The sequence below is a fragment of the Nomascus leucogenys genome, chromosome 15 (assembly GCF_006542625.1).
Source record: "Nomascus leucogenys isolate Asia chromosome 15, Asia_NLE_v1, whole genome shotgun sequence".
Taxonomy (NCBI): Eukaryota; Metazoa; Chordata; class Mammalia; order Primates; family Hylobatidae; genus Nomascus; species Nomascus leucogenys.
The window spans coordinates 27268891-27296101 of NC_044395.1; the positions used below are offsets into that span (position 1 = coordinate 27268891).

A 27211-nucleotide genomic window follows, 5' to 3' on the forward strand; every position below is an offset into this window, starting at 1 on the left:
ATTTTTTGTTTACTTTTCTGTAATAAATTGTATATTACTTTTATGATGAGAAAAATGTAAATAAGGATCTTAACAAATGTATATTTTCTAGTTCCTTATTTACATGTTTACCAAAAATTAACGGAACCTGAGTTCTTAAATCCTCTCTGCTAATATAAATCCAGCACAGAAAAAAATTCTCTGTTCAGAAATATTTTTGGATAATATGGGGCATTATAAAAAAACTAAAATAAATTTTTATCAAATTGCCCAATGTTTGGTAAAATCCTTAAAAGAAAACTACCAAACACAATTTTTTTTTTTTTTTTTTTTTTTGAGACAGTCTCACTCTGTCGCCCAGGCTGGAGTGCAGTTGCGTGATCTCGGCTCACTGCAAGCTCCACCTCCCAGGTTCACGCCATTCTCCTGCCTCAGCCTCCCGAGTAGCTGGGACTACAGGTGCCGGCCACCACGCCCGGCTAATTTTTTGTATTTTTAGTAGAGACGGGGTTTCACCATGTTAGCCAGGATGGTCTCGATCTCCTGACCTCGTGATCTGCCCGCCTCAGCCTCCCAAAGTGCTGGGATTACAGGCGTGAGCCACCGTGCCCGGCCCCAAACACAATTCTAAGTGATTTCTGAAAATCATTTCCTTATGATTTACAACTTTCTACCTTGTCAGTTGTTCATAGGCAAAGTAATATCATATAACCATACAGATAAATCCACAAACATATAAAAGGGTGCTTTAAACATTTTAACCAGATTGTATACTTCTATTAGGACAAGTAGAGTTTCAGCCTTGTCTTTCATGATACTCTAGTTCTAGTTCTGGTTCTGTTTCAGACGGACCATCTTTCCATGTGAGATCCCATACTCACCCAATTGCCTTATCCATCCTTTTCTTCTCCCATTCTGCTTTGCTGAATTTGCTGAATGGATGAATGAATAAGTAAGTCAGATTTAACCTCTAATTGGTACTTGTTCTCTTTTAATGCTTATGTTAAAACTGTTAACTATATGCAGAGATGTCTGTAGCTCAGTTATCCAACAAATGCTAAGCCACAGTACAATTTATATGGAGGTCAGAAATGGAATTATTTAAGACCATGCTATTTACCTCCTATCCACTTTAGTATAGCCACGGGAGACAGCCCTAAAGGCCAAACATTAAGCTATTCTTTTGCACTATCATTAATGATCAAACCTGTCCTTCCTGAAACATTTAGTGAGGTAACTAGATGTTGCCTCACTCTCTCATGATTCCCTACTGCATTTTGTTTGGTTTTACCCAGTGGTGTTTATCCTATTCACCATACTATAATAATATTATAAATAATGTTATTATATTATTTGTGATGCCTGGTACATGGTAGATGCCAAATAAATGTTCATGGATAAGTAAATTATTGAGTTAGTAAAAGAAAGAAAAGAAGAAAGGAAGGAGGGAGGGAAGTAAGGAAGGTAAGGAAAGGAGGAGAGGGAGGAGAGGCGGGGAGCAGGGGAAGCAAGGAAGGAAGAAATAAAGGAAGCAAGGGAGGGAGAGAGGAGGGAGGGAGGGAGAGAGCATTTACAGGTTTTAAAAATTCTGTCCCAATAAGTGCTGTGGTATTTCTTCTGGCTAAGCTAAGTCAGTAAGCCACAGCAGCTCCATTTTCATCTGTTTTTATAATTTGAGCTTCTGAATAAGACTGTTTGAAAAAAGATTTCTATCATAGAAGCATTCTGAAAATGCTCTCTCTCTCTCTCTCTCTCTCTTTCTTGGCCTCGCTCTGTCATCCAGGCTGGAGTGTGGTGGTGCAATCTCGGCTCACTGTGCCCTACATTCTATTACTCTGTGTGCATCTGCCCCACTCCCACTCCCCACCATACAGCCAACAGAAGGCGGCAGGACTCATGTTCCATTCTTCCCTGTGACTGATGTAACCTTTATTCAGTATTTTACACTAAGGTCATATGGCCTTTTCTTATATTTCCAATGCAGATAGAGATGTAATTTAACAAATAAGGAGGCACCATTTATTTATAAAGCTTTGTTGAAGAGAAAAATGGGTGCTTATAAACTCTTATATATAAAATTTGTATAAATTGTATAAACTGTAGTTTGCATTTGAACTCAATACAATATAAAAACTAGTTATCACGAATATTTAATTTCTCTCTATCTAACTAGAAGAAAGGAGCATTCTCCAGAACACACAGCAAAGATTTTATTACAAGACATGCATATAATACACACAACACACAACCACAAAGACATTACACAGAATTGATATTTAACAATGTGTACTTTCTATTCCATAAATGGCTATAATTGAAAATGACGGTTTTTAATTCATATTAAAATGTGCCACCTATTTTTAAAGTGTAACTTCTGGCTAACAAACCAAACAGCTGAAGAGGAATCAGGAGATCAGGAGATTTTTTTACCTTAAAGATTCATATCCAAACTAAAATAAGGTATGTGTGCAATTTAAGAAATTTTATATATAAGAATTTATAAGCACCTATTTTCTCTTCAGCATAGCTTTATAAATACACAGTGTCTCCATATTTATTAAATCATATCTCTATCTGCATTGGAAATGTAAGAAAAGGCCAATGATCTCTACTTATTTGATACTTATAGGATATCCTGGCCCACACAGATGGCATTCCCCTTGTTGGGAGAAAACAAACACACACACAAACTAATAGTCAAAACTTTCTCCTTTAACTTGAATCCACTTTTATCCCTCAAGTTACTTTAATACTCAACCAATGGATGTTTACAAGAGCAGTCATGTGTCATGCTTGCTGAAGGATAGACAGGAAAGAGCTTTCCTTAGTACACACTGACTTTTCTCTCTTGAACACCTGAAATATTCAGGGCTTGACAGAACCTACGTTGATATAATCAATCCATATATACTTTTATCAGACATCAATGAAAGACAGTAGCATTTTGAAACATTCTGATCTGTATCCAATGACATTTACCATCAGTTTGAAGTAATTAATACATGAACTTTATTGATTCAATTTTATTGTAATTTGAGGGATAAAGTATGGTAATTTTATACATGACTACACATATATGCATGCACACACAAATGCTAGTCTCTTTTTAAGTAAGAGTAGTCACCCCAAACCTCAAATACTTTCTCTTGGATGGCTGACACAGGAGATACAACTATAAAGCTTTTCTTTAAGAATGACTCATAGACAAAGTCAGTCCCCCTCCAATGGTTAATCAGAAATATTGCGAGCTTATTGTCACTTTCCAAGGACTGCAGAGGACTCGTGTCTTCTGACTGATGTTCCTCCAGGAAATGCCACCTGAGAGCATGGAAAGACTCCCCAGCCAATTTTAACTAGAGGGAGTTCAGAGTCTCTACATTACAGAAATATCAATTCAGAAGATGTAGTTAAAAAATTAATATCACTTGATTTTAACCGTATAACAAGAAAGAGCTAAACGACTGTAGTGGTTTTCTTAAAGGAATGAATTTTTAATCTTATAAAATATTACAAATGTAAATTTGGGAAGTGTAATATGACTTAATGAATCTTAGCCAAATGAAGCTAGAATGAGTAAAATAGTAAGGTGGAGGGGAAAAAAAAGCCCAACTCAACCTATCCCTGAATCTTGAGACGGTTTTGATAATATTTTGGATTTACTTAGCAAACATGAATACTAACAACTAATCTACCATCATGCTGAGGAGAAAAAAGTAATATAAAACTATGATTGCAAAATAATGGAACTCCTTCTAAGAAGAGTGACTAACACACACACAAAAAACTACCATTTATAATAATCAAATTAGATATATTAATAGAAGAGCAAAGTTATTCTGTGCAACAAAATTCCCAAATAAAATGCCCCTCTCGGGGGTAAATGGAGTCAGAATAGGTGTGGTGAGGTGTTCAGCCTTTAGGTGAGTATTCAAAATGTTTCTCCAACCAGGTTTTGTCATGGCTCTAGAAAGACTGTTTGACATTTTCCAAGTGCTCAGTCTCATCTGGTTTTCAGTTTGTTAAAACATAGCCCAGCTATAATTAACTGTATTAGATTAAAAGTTTGAAAATATTGGCTTTTTGAAACAAATAAATTGAGTTCCTTAAAAAAATTCTTACCCATACTTATCCTAAGACAAAATAAAAGCAATAAAACACAAAAACAAAGAAAAAATACCTTATTTCTTCTTTAGTGATATCCCTTCATGTAATCAAAGAAAAAAATTAGAAAAGTAAATGAAAATGCAAACAATTTAGAATCTAGAATTTTACAAGAAAGAAAGAAAGAAAAAGCCTTAGTAATTCCAGATGTTCTCACCTGGTCCCTGACTTCTTAACTTCCATTCTTCCTTCTGTTCCCCTGTCATCTTTCTTGTCTCTGGACTCTTTCCCCCAGACCCTGCCCTTCTTCCATGCCCACCTCCTCAGTCTTCCTGGACACTAGTGACTCTATCAGTCCTTTAAATACATATCTCACCTGAACGGTGCCACTTTACATCCTAAATCTTGAAATGAGTACCCGAAGTTTTAACCCTCCAACTCAGCATTTATTACAAGGGCTTGTTTGAAAAAGCTTTGAGCCTCACTGTCCTGAGAATCTCATCAACAGATACATGCAGGAGATGAATGAAGTTCATTTGATCTAACCCATAAAACCTAATTCATCTGTTACTTTCAATAATTACCTGCATTTTGGATGAAGAGAGTCAGACAGGACCTGCTGAGCTGCTGTGGCATCCCTTTCTGCGAAATACCTGCAGCGGGAGGGAAAGAAAACCGTAATTCTATACTTGCTTACTTGCTGAATATATTCATTTTAATCCAATTCGAGGTCATTTTGAATTCAGAGATGGATACTGGCATAAGGTTATCACTTGTTTCAGCTCCTCCAGGGAACAAACAGCTTTTCACAACAGAATTTTCCAAATGTAATGACATGGTAGTGTAGCTGTGAAACCCACATAGATTTACGAATGTATCCAGTAGATTTTGAAAATTTAATTAAGAGCTTTGCCATTACCCAGAGAACCAAGGATTTTATTATGAAGAGGGGTTATAGAAGAGGGGGTCGAATAGTTCGGTGTTTAGAGGCAGAAGGCAGAAGCCTTGGTGAAGGGACATGATGAAAGAAAGAAAAGACTGGAGGAGATGAGAGAGGGTATGTTTCAAATATTCACTGGGAATTTGAATTCTGGATGAATGGAAAATATCTTACTGAGTATAGATATGTTAAAAACAATAACATTTTATTCTAAGAGGAAAAGGTAGTTAAGTTTCCTAATAAACACAAAAAGTTGCACACCCTCAAAAACGATTCATTAAAAAGTACTTCATAGAGACAATGATAAAACAATAGCACATATTATTTAATGTGATGTGTGTATATTTCCTGCATCAATCCAAAGGGTAAAAGAAGTTCTTGAATTTCCTCTCAGGAAATTTCAAACCCAAGTCAGCAATTGTAATGCACACATTCATAGTTGTTAATGAGACTGAGTTTCTTTTCATACTTTTGTCAGTTATCTGGGTTTCCTCTTTTATGTCTCATCTGTTCATATTTTTTGGCTCAGTGAGTCTAAAAATGTCTTCAAATAAAAAAGACAAATAACCTTATAGAGAATAATATACTGAACATAGATCCTTTATCATTTATGTGAGTGTCAGTCTTATCTCATTTTACTTTGTTTATGGGGCTTATCTTACTGCAGTTTTCGATTTTAATGTGTGAAATTTATTGATTCTTCTTTTCCAGTTGATGCTTTTTTTGCTCGTGTCTTTAAGAGATCTCTCCTTACTCAGATATCGATTTTCTTCTAAAAGTAGGAAAGACTTGTTTTGGACTTTCAACTTGTGAACTGAGGTGAGGTAGTGATTTAATTTATTTTTCTCAGTGGAAGGCCAATTGTCCCAGTTATTTGAAAGCTCAGACTTTATCCACTTATCTGTGACATTGTCTTTGTCATTAATGTTTACTTTCCATTCATTAATATTACATTAAAATGTTTCATAAAAGAATGGGTGCTTATTAAACTTCTTAAATTTAAAATAAAGGGAAAGATCTAGGGGAAAAATGGGATGCCACCAAAATGACTGAGTAAGGCTTAATTAACTTCTTTTAAAAATACATCACTGCCCTAATAGGGTAGTGTCAAAGGACACAAGAACCAACTTGAAAGGACCCTTTGACTCAAAAAATAATGACTACACATGACTGAATTAAAGCATGAAAAAAATAACAAGTACAATTAGTTGAGTTACAATAAACATATAAAAACACAGGAGTTAACAAATGGTGTTTTAAAAATAGAGAGAGCAAAAAAAAAAAAAAATTGATGACTAACAAGGGAACCAGGCTACCAACTACTGACTCTGAGAATTGGTAAGCAAATACAAAAATTGAGTATCTGTCCTGCCTGTATTTCAGATAAACCAAATAACTATACTCTATAAGGAAACCAGGTCTTTAAAAATTCCAGCCAACAATTACAGGAAAAATAACAGAAATTGAAAAGCATTATTTATACAATTAATTAATTGGTTCAGTAAAGATCATAGAAGGAAGAAAGGCTGATGGTGGACTTTACACTGGAGGCATCAGGCTGGGATCCCTCTGATTTGTTGCAGCACAGGGCTGAGAGTGGAGGGACACTGAAGGCCTCCCACTGTGATGTCAACCTGAATCTCTTCAAGCCTGTCTGCATACCTCCAATTTTCAGGAAATACAGGGGACGGATACAAGTGCAAACAGACAAATCCAGACCATGGGACATATTACAGGACAACTGTTCTGAAATCTTGAAGGTAATGACATGGAGGAGGGGGCAAAAGGAAGGGACAGAGCAAGAGAGACTGATCTAATTTAAGAAGACCAAAGGGCATAGTAACTAAGTGCAATGTGTAGATCTTACATGGAAGTGCACTAGGACAAACCAGCTGTAAAAAGTATTTTAGAGAGAACTGGGAAATTTGAATATGGACTGGATAAAGATGACACCAAGGAATCATTGTTAATTGTGTTTGGTGTGATAATGGCATTGTGGTTAATGTGAGGTAATATTGATATTTTTTAGAACTACACATTAAAATATGAAGGGTGAAATGATGGTGTAGAATTTTCATTAACACCCTTCTGCCAAAAAAAATGTTGTGAATATTTGAAAACGTCAACAATTACTGAATCTGGATGATCTATACCAGGGTGTTCTTTACGATCTTCTCTGTTTTTACATGTGTGTGAAAATTTTAAATAATAAAACAATTTTTAAAATATATTTGAGATTTGCTTTAAAAATCCATGAAGTTTGCTGAAATACAAGGAAGGTAGCAGACACTTTTAACATTTTATGAACCTGACCTCTCAGGGGACTTGAATGTTTTCTTAGTCTTATGGGAAGTACCTTTTGAAGCTAATTACTCAACTTTTGCCATTTCAGTATGAGGAGACCAAAACATCACTCGAACACTCAGCTGCCCTTCATTTTACTTACTGCAAATTGTACAGTCCCAGAAGTCCCATTCCTCGAAAATCTGTTTTAGGGTCATCACCTTGGAAACCAATTTCACACCACTGCTTAGAAATCCGAGATTCCAGTGGAGTATTGGGCTTCAAGAATTTCCATAACTGTAGGAAAAAAAAAAAGAATTACTCTGTTGATACACCCTTTCCTATTGGTTCAGATTTTGTAAACTACATTATTAGGAGGAGCTTTGCAAAGCTGAATGTATGCAAATACATTACAATTAAAGATGTGATCATCTTTCAATTATTTATGACAGCATTTCTCAAAGTATGATCTGAAGCCTCCTTGGAGGTTCCCAGGACCTTTCCAGAGGGTCTGAGAGATAAAAACAAAACCAAAACACAACTATTTTATAATAAAAGAAGAAGTTATTTGCCTTTTCGCTCTCATTGTCTCATGAGTACACAGTTGAATTTTCCAAAGGATGCATAATATGTTGTGATATCTTTGCTCTGAAGGCAATAGATTGAGTACTTATATATTTTAATGTTTAAAGTCTATTTTAATTTTGAATGGGAAATTAGATAGTAGGTAGGTAGGTAGATAGATAGATAGATAGATAGATAGATAGATAGATAGATAGATTAGATAGATAATCTCCCACAAAAAAGCTCTTTGGTGCTCTCAAAAATATTTAAGAGTATAAAGAAAAGAGAGAAGAGGAAAAATTTCAGGGCCACCTATATTCAGATTCTCAGAAAATGCTTTAATGTTATATCAAAACTTTTAGCAGCATTATTAACCAAAAACAAAAAAAAATGAACTGACATGAGTTTCTTTTTGCCTTTTTTTTTTTGGAGATTCACTCCGTTGCCCAGGCTGGAGTGCGGCACATGATTTCGGCTCACTGCAACCTCCGCCTCCTGGGTTCAAGTGATTCTCCCGCCTCCATCTCCGGAGTAGCTGGGATTACAGGCATGAACCACCATGCCTCACTGATTTTTGTAATTTTAGTAGAGGCGGAGTTTTACCACATTGGCCAGCTGGTCTCAAACTCCTGACCTCAAGTGATCCGCCTGCCTCAGCCTCCCAAAGTGCTGGGATTACAGGCATGAGCCACCACACCTGGCCGAGTTTCATGTTTTAGGTCTCACCTATAACAGGAATGAGAGTAAACATTATCACATTATCATGTAGCTGGAGGAAGGAATATCAGTAATGTTCATGAATAAACCTCAAAATGTATTATTATCTTTAAGAGTTACCAAAAGTAATTTCAATTAAAATCAATTTTATTAATATATTATTGGACAATTATAAATTTTAAGCATTATACTCTTTACTGCTTAATAAGCTGGTTCTATTTTTTAAAGTTTTCTGTAGAAAGATAGATTCAGCACATATCATTACTTGAGAGAGATGCTGAGACCCATATTTGTATAAATACGTAATGCTCAGACTCTTAGTTTTTTCTAATAGAGATGGTCATGTAAGCAAGTTTACTATTTAGACTTACATCTTCATTACCGACAGGGTATAAACACAAATGTAAAATTTACTTACTACTATTTCAGAAATAATTCAATTTCTAAATTGCTTATTTTACATTACAAAGCTTAAATGAAACAGTAATACACAAAACACCTTGCTAAATCAAATTGTCACATACCTGACACAGTGTAAAACATAATATTCAATGACAGAAAATACTAATAAAGGCTGTTATTCATTTTACTAATGTTATTTTATACATTAATCTAATACTACTTATTATTCACATTATACAATATTTTATGTTAGTGCCACAACAGGTAAATTTGATTTCTCTAAAGGGCGAGAGAAAAAGGGTAAAAAGATAGGAAGTAGATCTCTCATGCTTGAAAGCAAAATATCAAGCATGAATATATAAAATCTCTTTTTAAAGAATTCATATAAGAATGTGCCAGTGCCGTGCATTCATCAAAACAGAAACTGGCCGGGCGCAGTGGCTCACGTAATTCTAGCACTTTGGGAAGCCGAGGATAACTTCAGGTCAGGAGTTTGAGACCAGCCTGGCCAACATGGTGAAACCCCATCCCTACTAAACATACAAAAAATTAGCCAGGCATGGTGGCGCACACCTGTAATCCCACCTACTTGGGAGGCTAAGGCAGGAGAATTGCTTGAACCTGGGAGGCGGAGCTTGCAGTGAGTCGAGATAGCCCCACTGCACTCCAGCCTGGGCACAAGAGTAAAACTCCGTCTCAAAAAAAACAAAAAACAAAAACCAGAAACTGTTTGAGATCATCAGAAAAGACTAAATGAGACCAGGTGATCGTCACTGGGGAAAGGTTTATTTAAAAAAATCCTTTAGAGGGCTGGCCATGGTGGCTCACGCCTGTGATCCCAGCACTTTGGGAGGTAGAGGCGGGTGGATCACAAGGTCAGGAGATTGAGACCATCCTGGTTAACACGGTGAAACTCCGTCTCTACTAATAATACAAAAAAAAAAAAAAAAAAAATTAGCCGGGCATGGTGGTGCGCGCCTGTAGTCCCAGCTATTCGGGAGGCCGAAGCAGGAGAATGGCTTGAACCCAGGAGGCGGAGCTTGCAGTGAGCCGAGATCAGCCACTGCACTCCAGCCTGGGCTACAGAGTGAGACTGTCTCAAAAAAAAAAAAAAAAAAAATATATATATATATATATACAAACACACACACACACACATATATGTATGTGTGTGTATATATATATATATATATATATATATACACATATATCTTGTTTCATGGAATGAGTGCAGCAAGGTGGCAAAAGCAGGTGCTTCATTTCCATAGGTGCGTGATAAACCTCACTCATTAGGTGAATGCTTATAGCATGGGATACTTAGTAAATGCTTAGTAAAACATTTGAATAATAAAATGCATTTTTTTTTTTTCCTTGGGAGACAGGGTCTCACTCTGTCGCCCAGGCTAGAGTGTAGTGGCATGATCTCGGCTCACTGCAACCTCTGCTTCCTGGGTACAACGGATTCTTGTGCCTCAGCCTCCCAAGTAGCTGGGACTACAGGTATACACCACCACGTCCAGCTAATTTTCGTTTTTTTTTTGTTTTGTTTTGCTTTTTTAGTAGAGACGGTTTCGCCATGTTGGCCAGGCTGGTGTCAAACTCCTGACCTCAAGTGATCCACCTGCCTCAGCCTCCCAAAGTTCTAGGATTACAGATATGAGCCACCGTGCCCGGCCTGAATAATAAAATGCTTTAAAAAGAAATTTCATTTTAATAATTGTATGGATCATGAAAGACTAGACAAATGGCTCAAAAGTGTTCTTAATTAAGTTGTTAATCTTCAGATGATGGCACTGTGGTCATGGCAGAGGGCATGGCAATGCTGAGGTGGACCAGGCTAGGCACCTGGCCTGATGATTCTTTTGATGAAATGGACAGTATGCTAGCTGTTCAGCAGTATATGCAACGGAACATAAGAGTCAAGATTGCTCCAATACTGACAAAAATCTTGAGCCACCTGAAGCCAAGATGCAGGTATATGGAAGTATGAACATTTAAGGCAATTCTGCCTTGAGCTAAATGGACTTGCTGTCAAACTTCAGACTGAATGCCATCCAGATACTTGTACTCAAATGACAGCAACTGAACAATGGATTTTTCTTTGTGCAGCTCATAAAACTCCAAGAGTGTTCTACTACAGACTATACTAGACACAGACTTGATGGTGCTGTGTCTTCTGTAAAGCAATAACTATTTCCCCAGCAGGGTTAGTATAAAGGAATCATCTATAGCAAAACTTGGACCAGCATACTTTAAGATTTCCAGAATATTTTCACATGCTTTTTTTTTTTTTTTTTTCCCTAGATGGAGTCTCATTCTGTCACCCAGGCTGGAGTGCACTGGTGTGATCTCAGCTCACTGCAACTTCTGCCTCCCGGGTTAAAGCAATTCTCCTTCCTCAGCCTCCTGAGTAGCTGGGATTACAGGTGCCAGCCACAATGCCCAACTAAGTTTTGTGTTTTTAGTAGAGATAGGGTTTCCCCATGTTGGCCAGGCTGGTCTCAAACTCCTGACCTCAAGTGATCTGCTGGTCTCGGCCTCCCAAATTGTTGGGATTACAGGCGTGAGCCACTGTGCCTGGTCACATGCTTCTTTTTATTACTCCAGATATTGGATGAATATGAAAATGAAACATTTTTGTGTCATTTTGTATCACTAAGTTTGTGATAAAAGAAAATTTGATGTCCAAGGATAACCTGATTGTACCAATTTTAGAAAAGAAAGTTCAGAATTCAGCTTCTGGAGAAAGTAGCATGAAGGGGAATCACAAAGAAAAATATACCGATCACATGATTAACATTAATTATGTACGGTATGTATCATTTTAGACCCATCAATCATGTATCCATATTCTAGCTTCTTTGTTTAGTATAGTTGTCTGCTGTGTTTGCCTTTTATAATTAAAGTTATTCATAAGCTGTATATTCACCAGTGTGGAACTCATTATTTTAAAATAAGATTAGTATTATCTGTTTATAATGTCTGTTAATAAAATAACTTACCGTTTGGTAAAATTGCTGCTAACCAATCATTGGTTTATGATCCTCATCAGACAAACCCATCTATTAAAAAATGAGTAAGGGGCCGCGTGTGGTGGCTCAGGCCTGTAATCCCAGCACTTTGGGAGGCCAAGGCGGGTGGATCATGAGGTCAGGAGTTCAAGACCAGCCTGGCTAAGATGATGAAACCCCATCTCTATTAAAAATACAAAAATTAGCCGGGTGTGGTGGCAGGCGCCTGTAATCCCAGCTACTTGGGAGGCTGAGGCAGAGAATTGCTTGACCTGGGAGGCGGAGGTTGCAGTGAGCTGAGATGGCACCACTGCATTCCAGCCTGGGTGACAGAGTAAGAGTCTAAAAAAAGAGTAAGCTCATACAATCCATTTACTAAAAAGGTAGTAATGTTTTCCTTTGATTTTACCTCTGAGTTTAGATATTCTAAATTCTGTAGTACATAGTTCCATCTTACCTGAAACACTTTTATCTCATTTTGGGAAATGAGTTTTTAATAGAATTATGTATAATCTAAATATAAGTGCAAATGAAGCATTAGTAATACTTAAATATTATCTCACTATGCTACATAAAGTATATTTTAGGCTAGCATACTTGGACAGGATTTACCTTCCTGCACCAGTGGGCTGTTACATGTAAGAGGATGATGATAAGGCATGTAAATGATGTTCCCACTGGAAACCTGCCCTGTCCGCCCTTTCTCATTTCCCTTAACTCTCTCCTCCAACTAGTTTAGCCGAAAAGCTTTCACCAGACTGTGATTTTGTGGTGGCTTATGCCTGTTTATATTTGTATTAATTGCTTACAGATTATACTTCATATTAGCAATTACATTACACTGCAGGAAAAATATATTGGCATAGGCTCTGGCATATCTTGGTTCTACTAAATTGTGGCAACTATTTAAAAAACAAGTTATTAAACTAGTTTGATTCTTCCTGTTAGATATATATATATATTTTTTTTCTTTTTTCTTTTTTGAGACAGAGTCTTTCGCCGTCACCCAGGTAGGAGTGCAGTGGCATGATCTCGGTTCACTGCAACCTCTGCCTCCCAGGCTCAAGCGATTCTAGTGCCTCAGCCTCCTGAGTAGCTGGGACTACAGGTGTGTGCCACCATGCCTGGCTAATTTTTGTATTTTTAGTAGAGACGGTGTTTCACCATGTTGGCCAGGCTGGTCTCAAATGCCTGGCCTCAGGTGATCCACCTGCCTCGGCTTCCCAAAGTGCCTGTTATTAATATTAACCTTTTTATCTAACCATCTAGGCAGCATTAAATAGGACTGAAGAAATATTGTAGTATTTATTTTATATCCCCTCTCCACAAAGTTTATGTTTGAATTACATGCACACATGAGATTAATTGCAATAATTCACAGGTTTTAAGGGTGTTGATGAATGGTCATACATTTATTGGACCTTGTTATAATTCAGTGTCCTAATAATGATTCAAATGCAGATTGAATAATTTTATAATCTATTGAATGCTGTTTTTGATAAAGCACAGGAGGTTTTATTGCTAAACTGATTTTTTTTTGTTTAAAAATTTATTAGCTCCTTTATGAAAAGGAAAACAAGGATTCAATCTATTTAACTTGCCCTTTCTGTCAAAATGCTTAGCATTATGCATAGGTACATTATTCAAAATGTCTTTTACCAAAAGAAAAAGAAACGTTTAAATGTAAAAATATTTCTACATTTGAAATTAAAATTCAGAAAATATTCACCCCCTAATTTTTCTTTCTGCTAGCACAATAAAAAGAAAAAAAAGAGTTTGTGATATTCAAAGACAAGTAAATATCTTCTACGTGTATTATCCTTGGACTCCCACTCAAGTTATGCTGCCTGTTTGTTCACAGGTGAAAAAGTCTTATAATGTGTTTAGTGGAGAGATTACTCTCTATTTGATTAAGAACAAGAAAAGAGAATCCATTGCTTTCTTTATGGACTCACTTATATATAGGAAGCAATGTAATGAATTTATGAACTATTTTTTAAAAAACGTTGAATTACTTTTCAGGCTTGAAAATAGTATAATTTTTGTCATTCTCCTGTATAACAAGATGCAAGAGCTGCTTTTCCACCATTTACAGTCTAGATTTCTGATTACAAAGATATACTCTTACTCATGCTCTTTCTTACAACATGATTAGCTAGTATGTTCACACACACAGTTGAGCTTTAGACTTAAAAAATCTGCTGATTCCCCGCTACCAATAGGATAAACTAATTAAATCTAAACATATCATGCCTTCACAATCACCAAACCATATATCCAAATTCATTTGCCTTTCATGTTTCTAAACTCTAACATAAATAACTTTTTATATCTCTCTGATGCAAAAATCCTCAATAAAATACTGGCAAACCGAATCCAGCAGCACATCAAAAAGCTTATCCACCATAATCAAGTAGGCTTCATCCCTGGGATGCAAGGCTGGTTCAACATACGCAAATCAATAAATGTAATCCAGCATATAAACAGAACCAAAGACAAAAACCACATGATTATCTCAATAGATGCAGAAAAGGCCTTTGACAAAATTCAACAACCCTTCATGCTAAAAACTCTCAATAAATTAGGTATTGATGGGACGTATCTCAAAATAATAAGAGCTATCTACAACAAACCCACAGCCAATATCATACTGAATGGGCAAAAACTGGAAGCATTCCCTCTGAAAACTGGCACAAGACAGGGATGCCCTCTCTCACCACTCCTATTCAACCTAGTGCTGGAAGTTCCGGCCAGAGCAATCAGGCAGGAGAAGGAAATAAAGGGTATTCAATTAGGAAAAGAGGAAGTCAAATTGTCCCTGTTTGCAGATGACATGATTGTATATCTAGAAAACCCCATTGTCTCAGCCCAAAACCTCCTTAAGCTGATTAGCAACTTCAGCAAAGTCTCAGGATACAAAATCAATGTACAAAAATCACAAGCATTCTTGTACACCAATAACAGACAAACAGAGAGCCAAATCATGAGTGAACTCCCATTCACAATTGCTTCAAAGAGAATAAAATACCTAGGAATCCAACTTACAAGGGATGTGAAGGACCTCTTCAAGGAGAACTACAAACCACTGCTAAACTGATTTTAATGAGGCACTCAGGGTCAAAAAATCGTACATGTTGTGATCAAAGTATTTAAATCCTTCTTTTGAACGAATTTAACATGAGGAACTTCTTTTTCATTAAAAAGGTTATTTTGAAATTAAGACAAAAATGTATTCATCTTAATTTTTTTTCAGACTTAGGGAATAACTTATACTGTATTATGAGACAAGAATGTACAGCAAAAATGTGGGGCTTGTAGTATACTGAGGGTATGTATAAATAGTTTATGCCTTTCCGAGCCTGCCAGTCCTTTTGGCTTTGAACAGTGCCCAGCAGCCACAGTCATTATTGTACCCCTTAAGAATTCTTATGTCCACAGTGAAAGGAATGTTGACTTTGAAATTATGCATTTATATTAATGGTATTATAAACCAATGGGAATAGTAATTTTTAAAACAAACTTGCTAAATATTGAGAGGCTAAACCAGTAGGTTAATAAATATATGTAGCAAATTAAATTGTCAAACTTATTTTGGAAGATGAAAGCCCATTATGCCAAAATACTTATATGAAGTACAATTATCTGTATATTTCCTATGTAAAAAAAACCTTGAGCCAGGCGCTGTGCCTCATGCCTATAATCCCAGCTACTCAGGAGGCTGAGGCTGGAGAATTGCTTCAACCCGGGAGGTGGAGGTTGTGGTGAGCCAAGATTGCACCACTGCACTCCAGCCTGCGTGACAGAGTGAGACCCTGTCTCAAAATAAATATGTATAAAATAAAATAACCTTGAGCTATTCCGATTCTCTTCCAATAGGTAAGCTCTTCCCTGAAAAAGTATGAGTAGGGGATGGGGTGCTCCTGAAGGATAAGGTCATGCACTAGGAAGCCAACTTCAGATCTGAGAAACGGTGGTGGGCTTATAGTGGGGACTCTGAGGAATCCACTCATCTAAGACTGTGCTACTGGGAGTAGTTATTACAAAGCCACCTGCGAAGCGGAGGAGACCAGGGGCTAGGAAAAGTGATGCCTATAGCAGAAGACAAGAAACAGATGTGGAGACTGCACTCTGAGTCAGACTGTTATCCATCACAGCCTGCTCTCTCTGCTGAACTCTCTTCGCTGTGAACTGAAGCTTTACACAAGTTTATTTGAACATTTCTGCCTGGTCTCGAACCCTCTGCAGGACAGAAAGGGAAGGCGATTCATCTACCCTCGAGCCAGAGAATTCAAGGAGAAGCAGCTTCTCACCAAGGTCACCGTGGGATTGTCTCTTTCCATCAGGAGAGGGTCTTTATTCTGGACTTTATGTTTTTCATTAAGTGCATGAATCCACCTAGAATTTTGTCTTCATTATTAATTTGGTTGGAACACTTTTAATAGAAATGTCCATATAAGTGATTCATATGGACAGTAATATTATTCAATTTCATCCCAGGCTATATTCAAATGATCATAAAATCTAGATTTTTAAAATACTTTAGAACTCTAGTAACACTGATAATGCTCTCCTATGCTTAAAAAGCCAAGCACTTAAACGTGTGGCAATACTATATATGACCTGTGCTTAGAAACTAGGGGTCAGCAAACATGTTTTTACATTTAACTTAATTTAATTATTATTATTATTATTTAGAAGGGTCACACTCTGTTGCCCAGGCTAAGCACAGTGGTACAACCATAGCTCACTGTAGCCTTGACCTCCTGGGCACAAATGATCCTCCTGCCTCAGCCTCCCAAGTAACTGGTACTACAGGTGCACATCACCATGCCCAGCTATTTATTAAAAATTTTTTTGTAGAGATGGGGTCTTGCTATGTTGCTCAGGCTGGTCTTGAACTCCTGGGCTCAAGTGATCCTCCTGCCTCAGCTTCCCAGAGTGCTGGGATTACAGGTGTGAGCCACTGTGCCTGGGCACAAACTTTGTAAAAGACCAGTTGACAAATATTTTAGGTTTTATGAGCTGTATGGTCTCTGTTGTAACTACTTAACTTTGCCTTTAAACTAGGATAGCGGCCATCGCAGCCATAAACGCCATACATAAATGAATGTGGCTGTACTGCAAATATTACTCGTACAATGGGTGGTATACCAAATTTGGTTTGCAGGCCTTGGTTTGCTGACTTTTGCTCTAAACAGTTCTGTGAAGTAGGTAACAAGGGTATTATTACCCATTTTAAAAATGAAGAAGCTTAAGCTCAGGCAGTGAAACACAAACCATGGGTCAGCCCTGGAAAGACAAATGCAAACAAGATGTGGTTTGTCTCTCAAGACCTAGTGCAGTGTGGTAGGTCAGAGCCCTTAGCTACCACCCTATATGAGCTCGCATAGCCACTTCACTGCTCAGCTTCAGTTTCCTCATCTGAAAAATGAAGATAACAGCAGTGTATCACCACAAGGCTACTGTAATAATGAAATGAAATAATGCCAGAAAACACCGTAACAATTGGCACATACTAAACACTCCATTAATGTTTTATTATTTCTGATTTTATTATCGTACTTGAAACTTGAACAAACTGAAGAAGAGAACAAAGATTCCTACTCCTAAGTTTGCTTGGGGAGTTAGTGACGGTTTCAAAATTCAGTGAGTGAGGATTTAAAATACGAGCTGGCTTCTGCAGTGAGAATAATGGGTAGCAGAGGGAACAGCATGAACAAATTCCTGGGCATATGGTATGGCACGACTTATTCTGGGTCACGGTGAATGGCAAAGCATGGCAGAAATGTGCTATATGTGTTGAGGATACAGGAGCAGTAGCTTCATGAAATACACTGGAAAGCCTCCAAAATGCCATGCTAAGATGCGTGGGCTTTCTACTATAGGACATAGCCTGAAGTTTCTAGTCTAGGGAATGACAATGAATATATCTGGGTTTTGAGAAAAAAAAAATCCCTCCAACAGTATTTTAGATGATGCGAGAGAAGAATCTAATGGTTACTGGCATAATTAAAAGGCTGTCACAGCCCAAGTTGGAGATGATGGCTAGAATAAGGCATTGGGCAAGGAAAACATTTCAGAGATACCTTAGGGTGCTGTATGGATAAGATTTAGTGACTTTTTGTTTGTCTGTTTGTTTGTTTTGAGATGGAGTCTTGCTTTGTCACCCAGGCTGGAGTGCAGTGGTGCGATCTAGGCTCATTGCAACCTCCGCCTCCTGGATTCAAGCAATTCTCCTGCCTCAGCCTCCTGAGTACCTGGGATTACAGGCATCTGCTACTATGCCCGGCTAATTTTTGTATTTTTAGTAGAGACAGGGTTTCACCATGTTGGCCAGGCTGGTCTCGAATTCCTGACCTCAAGTGATCCACCCACCTCAGCCTCCCAAAGTGCTGGGATTACAGGCATGAGCCACCACACCTGGCCAGATATAGTGATTTTTGAAGATGAAGAATATGCCCCAATTGGATTATAAGCTGCTTGAGGGCAGAAATGATGCCTTTCCCCAAAGTGCCTAATGCAGCAATGAACAGCCCTGACTTTATAATTTACTAGATGTGTGAATCAGAACCTGAGCTAAAATGCTTATAGTTTTCTCATCTGTAAAATAAAGACAGCCATCATTTCCTTGCCTACCTCATATAGCTGACAGTTTAAATGATAACACATAATCTAATCATAACCACAGATAAAAGTCATATATACAAGTTCTCAAGATGTAGCTAATGAACTATAATAATTTGTGTATTCACTCATATTTGTTGAAAACCTATTATGTGCCAGCACACATAAAATGGATCAGCTAAAGATGGTGCCTAGCAGGCACCTGGATGTCACTCATTCTGAGGGAACCTCAACTATTCTAATAAATTGTTCAGGCTCTTGTGACTATCTGTTAATTACAACACCTCTTTTCTCTGTCACCTGTTATTTCCTATGTTTGGGTAATTTTGTTGAACTACCTCCATCAGAAAATGGTCAGGAAAAAAAAGGCAATATAGAGAGATAAAATTCAGCAGGTTAGCTAAACTTCAGCAGAGAGAAAAGGAAGAAAAACTATTGCCAAGAATGAGGCATCTTTAATTTTTAATGATTCACATCAGATCCAGCACTAATTAACAGAGACAAATGAGTCATCTGCTTAAGTACTTACATACACAAAAACATACACTCCTTCACACAAAAACACAACAGGATACATTTTTGAAATTACGTCTTCTGTTGACATTTTTCAATAAAATAAAGGCAGCTAAACAAATGTTTTCTTACAATTTTGTTACTGCCTTTTTGAATTCTAGGAAAAGGCAAGGAGCTACCCTAAAGCACTCTAATTCTAAAGAAGCATCTATTTTCAGAAATGAATTTATAAAACATTTCAGGTAAGTATGTAGTTCTAAAGGGTAGTCTTAATTATTGTGGAGTCTTAATTTCTTTAGCCCCAAACTCAGTGTTTTGAGGGAAAGTTTTACTGATGTTTCTTAATATACCATCAGATCCTGTAAGATTTTTAAGGTTTTGCTTTGACAGCCAGGAGTATTCATAACTCCACGCTATTTCTCCAGAAGTTCTAGTGTGCCAAATATAAACCTTTACCTCTTCTAATACTCTCTAAGTTAATGCATAAATAATCAGCATTAAGATCTTGGGTAATTTCCCAAGAGGGCCATTGCTGAAGCCGAAACCAACTTTATCTTCTCTGATGTGTATTAAAAGTCGTAAATGGGAATCCCAAGTCACTCTTTGACAAATGCTATTTCTCCTGTTGGCTTTCAACACTTGTTAAACAATCTAAACTTAAGCCAAATGTGAGAGCCCACAGAAATCACCTCTGATGCTTTCTCAGATTACGAAAGAAAATTGGCTTTGAACTTAACTTCTCACAGGAATTTTCTGATGAAAAATTTACTTCCAACACCTGAACCAGCAAGAAAACTTGACCTTACCAACCAGTTAGGTGCCCGTGTCTGATCCATCTTTGTACCCCCGATGTCCAGAGCAGTGCCTAGCACATAGCAGGTGCCTGGCAAATGTCAGCTGACTTAGATGAAGAACTGAAATGTGTTCAAGCACTAACCTTCAAAAGCATTTCTTCATGTTGGGGATTATCAGAATCATAGGGCTCTCTACGCAGTTTTTCCACATCTGCAATAAGGTTTCTGTACCCAACGATTTGCAGAAGGCAAGCCTGAAGAGAGATTCCCAGCCTAGGGTGTTCAAAAACAGAAGAGACGCACAAGGAAGAACAGGGCATTCACTTTGGCATTTGTTCACGTGATGTATGCATGATAGAACTTTTCATATTAATATAATATTCAGGAAATTGCTCAAAGATGATCTATTTAATAGAAGCACAATTCTTATTAAATCTCCACATGGACAACTGTAGAACCTGGCTAAAATTTGCCTCAAAGTCTGACTTTTTTCTAAAGCTAAATTGCAATGGTATGGCTTAAAAATAAGGGATTTCTGAGGCCAAGATGGGAGGATTGCTTGAAGCCAGGAGTTCAAAACCAGCCTGGGCAACAAAGCAAGATCCTATCTCTATCAAAACAAAACAAAACAAAAACCCACAAGGGATTTCTTTATGCGGGTTACTTGAAATTATAGGTAATACTGGGCTCTTAGGGATTATATAGCACCTCCCTAGGTGGTCATATCAGAATTACTTTAGAAAGATGTGTGGAAAAGAACGAGGGTGAGGACAACAGAAAAAGCCCTTAAGGGCTTCAAGGAAAAAAAATCAAAACAAAATAAAGTGAAACAAAATAACAATAACAACACCACCTCCACTTGGGAATGTCCTCCTCAGGGGAGACAGTGCTAAGAGGGTAGTTACAACTTTACAAGATGTTCTATTACATTCTGACCGCTGTAGTTGTCTGAACACTTTTTCTTATGCTGAAACAAAATCTGCTTTGCTTATTACAAAGTGGTTCAAATTCTGTTCTCTAAGCAAATTTATTTCCACCTTTTCCCTGCCATGACTATTTAAGATAGTGAGTCTTCTAATCTCTAGGGAAAAGAGAAATCTAATTTCTTCAATTCCCTCTCATGGGACATGGCTTTCAGATGTTTTATTTTGTTTTTATTTTTTATGTTTTGAGACAGAGTCTTGCTCTGTCACTCAGGCTGGAGTGCAGTGGTACAATCTTGGCTCACTGCAACCTCTGCCTCCTGAGTTCTAGTGATTCTCCTGCCCTAGCCTCCCGAGTAGCTGAGATTACAGGCGCCCACCACTGCACCTAGTTTTTATATTTTTTAATAGAGACGGAGTTTCGCCATGTGTGGCCAGGCTGGTCTCGAACTCCTGACCTCAGGTGATCTGCCTCCCTCTGCCTCCCAAAGTGCTGGGATTACAGGCATGAGCCACCGTGCCCAGCCGGTTTTCAGATGTTTTATGATCGTTCTCAGTCTTCTCTGAATGTACACTATTTGAATAACAGCACCCTTAAAGCATATCACTAGAACAGAAAACAATCTGGCAGCTGTAACGCACAGAGGATCATTACTTTCTGTGATCGGAACGCTGTTTTCCCTGTCTACAGACTCTACAGTAAGGTAGAATCTAAAGGTCTAAAAGTAGTACTTCACGTTTATTTTTTCCTCCTAAATTCTTTAGAGTCATGTATTTTCTGTGGCTCAAAAATGGCTGAATATTGGCAATTGCATATGACACTCTCCAATCTAGTCTTTTGTCTTGTTCACTCATGGACTTTGAGCATGTTTGAGGTGGTGTGGTGGTGGTCATTATAATCACTGTACATTATCATATTTTATTTTTAGGGGTAAATGACATGCACAGATGTTAAATCTCAAATTGAGGGCAACAGAACTTAGAACTATGTACCTGCTCCAAACGTACAGGACAGTCAGACAGCCTAGGAATACTGAACTTTAATAAAGTCATATTCAATGAATGGCTTTCATCATTACTTGTTACCGTAGCACCAAACAACTAGGTCAGATATTAAAATTTAGGAAAGGGCACCATAGCACTAGTCACCCAGAAAGTCAATGTAGGATGGAGAAGAGAGTTAATTTTGAGGGAAAGAGGAGAATGGAAGGAATATAAGAGGCAGGAATAAGGAAAGTCAATTAAATTTTCTCTGGCTGGGCGCGGTGTCTTACGCCTATAATCTCAGCACTTTGGGAGGCAGAGGCGGGTGGATAATGAGGTCAGGGGTTTGAGACTAGCCTGGCCAACATGGTAAAACCCCATCTTTACTAAAAATACAAAAATTAGCCAGATGTGGTGGCACGTGCCTGTAGTCCCAGCTACTTGGAAGGCTGAGGCAAGAGAATTGCTTGAACCCGGGAGGCGGAAGTTGCAGCGAGCCTAGACTGAGCCATTGCACTCCAGCCTAGGCAACAGAGCAAGACTCTTGTCTCAAAAAAAAAAAAAAATTAAAATAAATAAATAAGTTTTCTCTGTCGTAATTTTTAGTGCCACCATAAGCAGCACTTAAAAAAATGTAATTAAAACAAGTGAGGTTAATAGTAGTAACAGTTTGGTAAGTTATAAAGTGTTTCCCCCATCTCTAAGCTATTTCTTTGTTTTCTCAGAAAAGTACTTAATTTTTTTATATCAGAGCTTACCAGTGTTGCTCTGTAAAAAAGACACTAGAATCCACATGGAGATTTAAAAAAAAAACTACAGGTTGAGTAACCCTTATCTGACATGCTTGGGACCAGAAGTGTTTCAGATTTTGGAATATTTGCATATACATAATGAGATATCTTGGGGATGGGACACAAGTCTAAACATGAAATTCATTTGTGTTTCATATACACCTTATACACATAGGCTGAAGGTAATTTTATACAACATTTTTAATAATAGATGCAGTCTGCCACATGAAGTTAGCTATGGAATCTTCCATTTGTGGCATGATGTCAATGCCCAAAAGTTTCAGATTTTGGATTTTCAGATTAGGGATCCTCAGCCTGAAACTAAAAGGGTCTTTTAAAAAAATGAGAACAAGAGAATGGATGGCAAAGAAATGCTCTTGAATGCACCTTATATAACTTTCATAGAAAAGATTTGCTATTAAATCTAATCCAATCTCTAAACATGATTACAGGACCCATATATCCCTCTTGCCAGTTGTAGTCTTAAATTTTTCGTTCAATCTTATTTATAATGAATTGCCTTCTTATCACCTTCCCAGAGGAATAAAATATATGTTAGAAGGTTTCAAAAAGACATTTACTATAAAAGTAAATCAACCTTTGGTAGCTGAATAGGCAAAAGGCAGCTAATGAACTGAAGTGGCTGCCGAAGAACGCTATGGAGACCAGGCGAAAATGGAGTTTTTGTGATGAGCCCCTGGATAGCTAGTATCTAAAATCCTTCCAAGAGATAGACCTATGCAAGTGTGCTCTGAAATTCCCTTCAGCTACAGTTCCTGTAATTATTAATAAAATCCTTTCTCAAAGGTAACACCTGAAGTTCTCAGACACGAACATCTAAAAGACAGTTTGATTGTTACCAACCTAAAAACTTCTCTAAATATATCTGCATTTGGAATTTATTCTACCCAGTGGCCTTAGTGCAAAATTTTACTGAAAAATTGCTGTACCCAGTGGAAAATATACAGCTAATTTTAAATGTCACGAACATTGCCAAATGCATTTTAATACTTCCAAGATGAGAGGAATAAATTATGAAGTTCTAAAGTCTTCATATAAAAACCATTTCTCCTTCCCACACATGCCTGTCTTCTTGACAAGCAGGTAGAAACAGTCTCCAAGATTCTCAGCCTGTCATAAAGTAATATTCATGAAGGAAGTGAAGGACTATTCTAGATGGAACAGAATCAGCTTAAGCACATTTACAATTTGAACATTTACTGTTAGCGTAAAACACAGGCATCAGATAGTCTGATTGTTGATGAATGGGCTCATCTTTCTCTATTGGGGCACCCATCACATTTGTTACATTCTCTGCATCTGAGAAGCATAAGCGACAAAGGAAGTACAAAGTTGCTGCCATTTACAAACATGAAAAAGGTACTTTTTTTCTTTATTCTTCATCTGAAAGTCAAAACATGGCAGATGATTATTTTAGGGAGGGAGGAAAAAAAAAGAGAGGAGACAGAGAAACACTAAATCTGTGGCCATGTGATTTGTGTTCTGTATTTCTGACATAAGAAACATATTCTTACTGTGGATTTACGTCAGGATTAATTTTTTTCAGTTCCATGATATCTTCTATAGTTTTTTCAATAGCGTCAGGGTGAACACTCACAGAAGTCTGCAACAGCTGGAAAACATGTTTCAATCACTTTCCTTTTCATTAACACCAGAGGCTTAATCAGTATCTACTGGGATAGAGGCTGCAAGCATTCGCTTAGGCTTCTATATGAAGATTTAAGTTAAAAGCAAAAATTGGTTTAGTGTACTTGAATTCTAATAAATTTGACATTTTCATGATGGGGGGGGGGGTAGTGCAATTTTCCTGATTACTTTAATCAGGAAAACACATACAATTTTTTTGGTTTTGTTCTTACCATTTTCCTGTTTCAAGCTACCTGTATTGAAATGTAGTGTTTTCATTTCCTCACCCAACATAGTTCCTATTGTTAATGGGCATTATGTTTATGACTAAAGAGTGAGGCACATGGGGGAGAGAGTCTTCAGGATTTCAAAATTAATAAAATAAAATTATCAAGAATCTTGAAAAAGAAAACAGGTTTTCTTTCTTATGTGGATGATCCACTATGCTACAAAAGCTACAAAAGCTAGCATAGTGGCTTCTTTGATGTTATTGAAAAATCTTAAGTATAATGTTAAATGATTTGGATATTGAGGAAATAGTAGGGAGTTAATACTACGTTCAAGGAATATTTATTTTATGATTTGGGAAGAGGTATAAGAAAGGGTTCATTTGACAATGAAGTAATAAGTACTTCACAAACCTGCCTAGAAATTCACATACTGGCTGTTCTCATGTAAATAGTACCGTGGTTTGTAATGGGCAAATGATTATTTCTTCTCAGTTGGCAGTAGTTTTCCTAGCCAATGGTATATTTTGGTTTCTTAGAATTTTTACTTCTTATGATAGGGGTAAGCTTCCAAGTGAAAAAAAAAGCTGCTGAAAAATAATTTTACTTACCTTACTTTTAGAATCCCTCAGTGATGTTTCTGTGAAAGCAGTAACAAAAACAGTCATTCAAAGATTATCCTTTACACATGGTTTAGAATTACTACACTGAAAGATAACATCGTATCCTCCATCCTACCAACTCTACCTTTTGCTTATTTCTTTGTGTCAGGCTTACCGATTTTCATGGTTCTAGAAGCTCCCGGCTTGGTATTGTAACAGATCCGTTGTAGTTCACATCTTCCAGTTAGCTTCCTCATTACAAATTTCAGGCAGCGCCACAGAAATTTACAGTAAAAATACAGGCATACCTGGATCAACATTCTGTGAAAAACAAAAGACAGCACCCTTCCAATAGAACTCTGGAAGAGAAGAGAAAGCAGCCACCACCAGCAAGAAAAGAAGCCCAGGAGAAAATCAGCGGTTAGAAAAATCACCTTATACTTAACATATGTTTCTAGTCCCATGCTACTTTATTTGCAGTAGCTACACTTACTATGACTGTAAGAAACTCCAGAATTTTCTATTCCAGTAAATCTGATATTCCAACAAACTGAGGATGAAGCATTAGAATCTTTTCTTTTCCCTCCTTTGCCTAAAAACATCTTGGAAATAAATGAGTACCTTGAAAACAGAATCCTTTAATACTGCTTGTGTTTTAGGAGTCACCCCTCCCTTTGACGCAGGGGAAGAACACGCTCTCCTCTTTTGCTTCCATGAACAGCCTCTCAGCTTGCCTCTTGTCCATTTCCAGCCCCTCCCTAGTGTCCTCCTCACCCTCTGCCAAACCCACTATTTGATTCCTTCCCTTGCTCCCGTTCTTTCCTCTCTCCCTCTGCTTTCCCTTAGGCATTGCAGACCTCCTTGAGGACTTGGTTGCGGCCACCTGCCTTTTCTGCTGACCTATCCTAACATTCCCTGGCCTTGTCAGAAGTCCTCCTCATCAATTTACTGAACAAGCACCATTGACCTTTGATTTTCCTAGAGGTGACAACCTTCCGTGATTTAAATATTTCAAAAACTCCTCTTGAGAAGTTTGTTCTTGGCTCTTGCTAAAGAAAGTTTTCTTTACTTTATACCCTACCTCACTCCAGCAATACCTCAACAAATGATGAACTATATTGTCACCAGTCATGTGCTTATTCACACATCTGTAGCCCACGTAAGTCCATCTTTTATGATGACTTTTAATTTTAAAAATGTGAGTGCCCACTATTTCATGGTATGGTTCAGAATTTCAAAATGACTCAAGCTTTAGTGGTAAAGGGACTTATTATCCAGGAACTTATATAGTCAACCTATTTTCTCTTTATACTGTACATTCCCAGGAGGCAGAATTATTTATATTACTCCCTTTTGGTGTCATTTGGAAAAGATTTTTCTTTATTCTCAAAAGTTCACTAATTCCTTCCAGTTCTAAAATAAGGTGATGCATGGTCACTCAGATATACTGGAGTAGTTAACTAGTAGCCTCTACAATGTGATCCATCCCTGAAAAAGAATCAAAACCTTGGCCTTGTTCCTTTCCTTAAATTGGTCTGGTTCCAATAGCTTCAACAGCCTTGTGTTAAAAATAAAAACTCGAACAGTCTGATTTGCACAAAGGCATAGAGTTTATATCTTATAAATGCAAAGGAAATGGAAAGAAACCTTACAAAACAACCGAGCTGCTGCACTGAGATAACATAATGGAATACTTTGCAGGCAACAAGGTTATGTCCTAGAATATCTAATAACATGAAAATATCCATGACATGTTTATCAAGTAGAAAAAAGTTAAAAAGAAATATGTATGGGATAATCCACTTTTCCTTTAAAAAATAAAACAAAAATTTTAATAGTAATGTATAAAGCAGGATACACAACAAAAATGTTAAGAGTGGTATTGATTGGTAATAAAATAATCAGTAATTTTAATCTTCTTTTTTGATTAAGTACATTTTTGTAATAAATATGTATTATTTTACTTAAAAAACAAAAATTATAACTAAAATTATGATGTATAAAATGATCACCAAAAGCCACTACAAAAGTGCATATAAAATTTCCATGTATAGTCAGTAAAAAGTCAACCAGGTTCTGCGGAAAGACAAAAATGGATTTACTATATTG

General features: G+C 37.2%; 1 protein-coding gene and 1 pseudogene across 2 annotated transcripts in view; one reads left to right on the forward strand and one right to left on the reverse strand.

The window, feature by feature from the left end:
- Nucleotides 1–27211, reverse strand: part of ELMOD1 (ELMO domain containing 1) — a 76543-nt gene that overhangs the window by 11702 nt on the left and 37630 nt on the right. The window contains exons 3-10 of one of the 2 annotated variants that reach the window (XM_012495882.2): nucleotides 25278–25423; nucleotides 25112–25140; nucleotides 24162–24259; nucleotides 20072–20201; nucleotides 7467–7600; nucleotides 4665–4733; nucleotides 4157–4180; nucleotides 861–911 (exon numbers count right to left, since the gene is read on the reverse strand). In XM_012495882.2, the coding sequence (XP_012351336.1) occupies nucleotides 861–911; nucleotides 4157–4180; nucleotides 4665–4733; nucleotides 7467–7600; nucleotides 20072–20201; nucleotides 24162–24259; nucleotides 25112–25140; nucleotides 25278–25423 (681 nt within the window). The remainder of the gene's footprint in view (nucleotides 1–860; nucleotides 912–4156; nucleotides 4181–4664; nucleotides 4734–7466; nucleotides 7601–20071; nucleotides 20202–24161; nucleotides 24260–25111; nucleotides 25141–25277; nucleotides 25424–27211) is intronic. The other variant, XM_003253085.3, reaches the window with a different exon arrangement.
- On the forward strand, nucleotides 10663–19916 carry LOC105737564 (annotated as a pseudogene).